At 37.3% G+C, this 5,411-nt stretch overlaps 1 protein-coding gene across 1 annotated transcript; it reads right to left on the reverse strand.

Annotated features, from left to right (window-relative positions):
* Nucleotides 1-1,380: 1,380 nt before the first annotated feature.
* On the reverse strand, nucleotides 1,381-3,590 carry LOC141290370 (keratin, type I cytoskeletal 50 kDa-like). The gene is made up of 7 exons (XM_073822536.1): nucleotides 3,055-3,590; nucleotides 2,747-2,829; nucleotides 2,504-2,660; nucleotides 2,254-2,415; nucleotides 2,038-2,163; nucleotides 1,733-1,953; nucleotides 1,381-1,637 (listed from the first exon to the last, which is right to left on the reverse strand). The coding sequence occupies exons 1-7, from the start codon at nucleotides 3,538-3,540 to the stop codon at nucleotides 1,484-1,486; spliced, it is 1,389 nt and encodes a 462-aa protein (XP_073678637.1). The 5' UTR covers nucleotides 3,541-3,590; the 3' UTR covers nucleotides 1,381-1,483.
* Nucleotides 3,591-5,411: the final 1,821 nt, after the last annotated feature.

Genomic DNA, 5,411 nt, shown 5'->3' on the forward strand with positions numbered 1-5,411 from the left:
TCTAAAATGTAAGTCATGTAATATTAACTTAATATTAACTAGTTAACTAAGCTCTCTGCACTGCATACTAAATCTATTATTTAAATCATCTCTACTCTTTGTTTGCTGTAATGAAATACAAGAGCTGCAGTCTGCTTTCACAATTTGTACTGTGAGGAACAGGACGTGCCAATAGAGAAATATTTCTGTTAGCTGCAGTCTGCAGTTATTATGGCAAAAGGCAGCATTGCACAGCGGAACATAGAAAAATATTGCTACGCTTTTAGTCTACATACGTTTATGTGTAAAACTGGGATTGCTTTTGTAGTATTTTAAATGGATGAAAAAGAGAAATCACTTTAATTTCTAAATAAACCTAACTAGTTGAAACTGAAACAGTCCCCTCTTGAAATTCACTCGCCACACTTCGCCCACCATGCCCCCCCATTTCCAGCCCTGGGTATGTGCAGCTGAAGTCAAAATTTTACATCCCCCTTTCAGAATCTGCAAAATGTTAATTATTTTACCAAAATAAGAGTGATCATACAAAATGCATGTTCTTATTTGGTACTGACCTGAATGAGATATTTCACATCAAAGATGTTTACATGTAGTCCATAAGAGAAAATAATAGCTTAATTAATTAAAATGACCCTGTTCAAAAGTTTACATCCCCTTTGATTCTTAATACTGTGTTGTAACCTGAATGATCCACAGCTGTGTTTATTTTAGTTTAGTGATAGTTGTTCATGAGTCCAGTATTTGTCCTGAACATTTTAACTGCCTGCTGTTCTTCAGAAAAATCTTCCAGGTCCCACAAATTCTTAGGTTTTCCAGCATTTTTGTGTATTTGAACCCTTTCCAACAATGACTGTATGATTTTAAGGTCCATCTTTTTACACTGAGGACAACTGAGGGACTCATATGCAACTATTACAGAAGGTTCAAACACTCACTGATGCTTCAGAAGGAAAAACGATGCATTTAGGAGCAGGGGGTGGGTGAAAACTTTTTAAATTTAAAGGTCAGGATAAATTTAACTTATTTTGTCTTCTGGGAAACATGTAACTATCTTCTGTAGCCTCTGAGGGCAGTACTAAATGACAAATTAACATCTCCATTTGTTCAAAAGTATTTTTACCCCCAGCTCTTAATGCATTGTTTTCCTTCATCCATTTTGTAAGATCCCTCTTATTTTAGTAAAATAATTAACATTTTGCAGATTTTAAAAGGGGGATGTAAACTTTTGACCTCAGCTTCATTTAGCTTAATTTTTTTAACGGAACATTCCTGGCAAAGCTCATTTCTTGTATAAGGCAAATCACATTTCTGATAATTCATATAATTCATTTCATTCATCTTAAAACAGCGGAGAACGAAAATAAAACTCAAACACAAAAGCACGTTTAAACCAGTTTATTTATTTTTTCATCACTTTGAGTTGTGTTATTTTATCTCAAGAGTTGTTGTCCTGGTTGTTCTTGTTTGAGATCTCACTTTTCTCTTAGATCACAGACTGGGTGGAAGAGATCACTTTGCCATCCTTCACCTCCTCTACAATGGTGACCACTTTGCGTGTAGTTGTGGATGTGGATGTGGATCCAGATCCGGATGAGGATGAGGTTGTGGATGAGGACTTCTGTGTAATTTGACCACTTCTGAGGTTTGGGGGGAAGGAAACATGAAGTTATAGACTTCTCAGAATCTTAATCTCACAAATCAGGATGTATATATCTGAATATTAATGCCTCACCCAGAACCCTCTCCATCCAGAAGTCTCCTGTACTCCGCAATCTCCATCTCCAGTCTGGTCTTGATGTCCAGAAGCATCTGGTACTCTTGCCCTTGACGCTCCAGATCACCACGAAGCTTCATTAGTTGCTGTTCCAGGTTGGTCACCTGCATTTGGAAACCGTTTAACATGCTGGAGTAACGGGACTGTGTGTCTTCCAGAGTGCCTTCCAGTGACGCTTTCTGTTGAGGGGAAAGTCATTATTCTAAAGGCTGTGTGATGTATGAAAAGAGCAAATATCAAGATAGACCTAGTCACCTGCTTACCATACTGAGTTGTGATTGTAGTTCGATTTCAAGACCCTGGAGTGTGCGTTTTAGCTCTGTGATTTCTGTTTTGGACGATTGAAGGCTTTCTGTGTTTGCAACCACTTCTTTGGTGACAGTTTCACTCTGTGAAAGACAATCCACAGGAAAGCAGTCAGATAAGTCATTCAGTTTTGATTGGTTTTGGTTTCTTATGACAAATGAATTTGATGTTACCTTAGTTTGGAACCAGGCCTCGAGTTCTTTGCGGTTCTTGGCAGCAACGGCCTCGTATTGCTCACGGATTTCAGCCATGATCTTTGACAGGTCTTCTTGAGGTGCTGCGTCTACTTCTACGTTGACTTGTCCACTCATCTGACCACGTGCCGCCAAGAGTTCCTACAGATGCAGTAACAACCACTGAGCATTTGCCTCATCAGGAAGAATAACGGCTCTATTGAAGACTGTCAATCAACCACCAACCTACCTCCTCATGGTTCTTCTTGAGGAAGATCAGCTCTTCTTTTAGACCCTCAATCTGCATCTCCAAATCAGATCTGGACATTGTCAGCTCATCCAGCACCCTCCTCAGGCCAGCAATGTCTGCCTCTACGGATTGTCTCATGCCCAGCTCATTCTCATATCTGCACAGAAATTAAATCATTAAGTAAACACGTAGGCTCATTTGAGATGTTTACAGTTGGCTTTTCTTTTAGCTGTGTGGACTTACTTGACCCTGAAGTCATCTGCGGCCAACTTGGCATTGTCAATGCTGAGGTAGATGCCTCCATTAATGCGAGTGGCATCCTGGATCTTCAGGAGACAAGAATATAGACAAATTTAGATACCTCTTGAGACATATTTGCGTTATAGTGGTAAAATACCTCATATTTGTCCTAATTACATCCATCTCCATATTTACACAAATCAAAGATTTAAACTGTTATGTACATTCTGCTAATCTGCTGCAGTAACAGTAAGTTATATTAGTAGTTATAAATACTGTTTTCAATGTTTATTTCTGACAGTACCACATACTTTGGCCTGGAGATCACTGATCGTAGCATAATAGGCACTGTAGTCACGAGAAGAGGGAGCTGTCTTGCCCTCCAGGAACTGGCGAATCTTCAGCTCAAGTTCAGCATTGGCCTTCTCAAGGGAGTGCACCTTCTCCAGGTAGGTGGCCAGACGGTCATTGAGGTTTTGCATGGTGGCTTTCTCGTTTGCAGACACATCAAATTCGCCTGCACCACCACCACCAAAACCAGCACCACCTCCGAAACCAGCACCACCTCCAAAACCAGAACCACCTCCGAAGCCAGCACCACCTCCAAAGCCACTACTAACACGAGAAGCAGAGGAGCTTGAGATACGTGTCCCGTGTCCTCCAGCTCCACCGTGCATGCTGCCTGCATACATGGTACGACCACTTCCTCCACCACCACCACCGCCGGACATGGAATAGCGGGATCCTCCCATGGATCCTCCAGATGTCATGGAACTGCGAGAGAATTGAAAAGACATGGTAGTAGAGGAGGCTGTTCTGTTCTCTGACTGGAGAGAGTGAGAAAAACAGATGACCCGTGATCCTTTTATTTGGATAAATGAGGGAGGGAACGATGGATGGGCGTAGTGGATTATCCAAGGAGGTGGAGTGAGAAACCACTGCCTCACTCTCCAAAAACACACATGGTCACACACACTCTCACAGCTTTCAGTGAACTGTATGTGTTGAGTATGTTTAAGATTAAGATCAGGTTTTTTAAGAAGGCATTTTGCCAAAAATATTATGCATAAGTTTTTGATTTGCACAGCACTGTTCTTGGTCTAATAGATTTCAGTATATAGGATAACTTATATGAATGTATGTATGTGTGTACATGGTAACACTTTACAATAAGGTTCTTTAGTTAACATTAGTTAACCACATTAGTTAACATGAACTATTAATGAAGTGCACTTATACAGTATTTATTAATCTTTGTTAATGTTAATTTCAACATTTACTAATACGTTATTAAAATCTTGTTAACATTAGTTAATGCAGTGTGAACTAACATGAACAATGAACAACTGTATTTTTGTTAACTAACGTTAGTAAATACAGTAACACATGTATTGCTCATGGTTCATGTTAGTTAGTACATTAACTTCTGGTTAACTAATGAAACTTATTGTAAAAGTGTTACCGTTTATATATAAAGAGAGAGAGAGAGAATATAGAGTACACTGTAAACAAAATCTGTAGAAATTACAGTATTACTGGCAGCTGGTTGCCAGTAACTTACTGTAGATTTAAATATATGCTATTTACTGGCAACAGTTTGTTCAAAGTTAATTGAACATTAAACATTAACAAGTCTTTATCTTTACAGAATAAAACTAAAATAACAGCCTCATGCAAAGCATTCTGGGAACCAAAATCTGAAGGAAAAAAACAGAAAAAGGTTGATGAAGGTTTCTGGTTCCCAGAATGCTTTGCAGTAGGTTGTTATTTTATAGTTTTATTCTGTAAAGACAAAGACTTGTTAATGTTTAATGTTCATTTAACTTTGAACAAACTGTTGCCAGTAAATAACATAAATTAAAAATCTACAGTAAGTTACTGGCAACCAGCTGCAGAACTACAGCAAATATTTTACAGTGTACACATAAAATTAATATTATATATTGTAAACTATATTATCAATTATTATGTTGTGGTCCTAATTTTAAGTACTTTTGTGCAACAAAAATTGCACACACACACAAAATCAGATTTCTAATTGATTTTTTTCCTCCATCCTTTCTAAGTTTCTGCATATATGCATGCACATTACCTGCTGAAACATATGATTTTAGCATTTTCTTGATAGTACACCATTAGTATATCACACTTTTTTATTTGTCTTTTTTTTTTGTAATTAGAAAATCACAAAATTTAAGATTTGCACTTTTTGAACCTGAGAGGAAAACAGTGCTGTAAATACAAAAACTAGAAAAGTGAGAGTTTCTGCCCTCAGGGTGCCAATACTGAGACACACCCAGTAAACAAGCTGCAGCAAAGCTGCGGTTACTGTGTCAGTTATATATATACAACAATATAGAACATATCTTTTTTATTAGAAAATACGCTTTATGTACATACAAGAATATAGAATACAATACTTAATATCGGGTCATCTAACTCTTAAACCACATTCAAAATCAACCCTAGTGCAAAACAAATATACTAAAATGTATTTAGAATACATTTATGTAATGCTAAGTATATTACAAATACTTTTACATATTATGCACTTAATAAAAATACTATGCAATTGTACTTTTAGTATACCAAACTGGTATATTTAAAGTATGCTTAATTGGAACAACAAATTTTGTACTTAATGCACTTTAATTGTGCAGAAATAGTT

This window comes from Garra rufa, chromosome 17 (genome assembly GCF_049309525.1).
Source record: "Garra rufa chromosome 17, GarRuf1.0, whole genome shotgun sequence".
Classification (NCBI taxonomy): domain Eukaryota; kingdom Metazoa; phylum Chordata; class Actinopteri; order Cypriniformes; family Cyprinidae; genus Garra; species Garra rufa.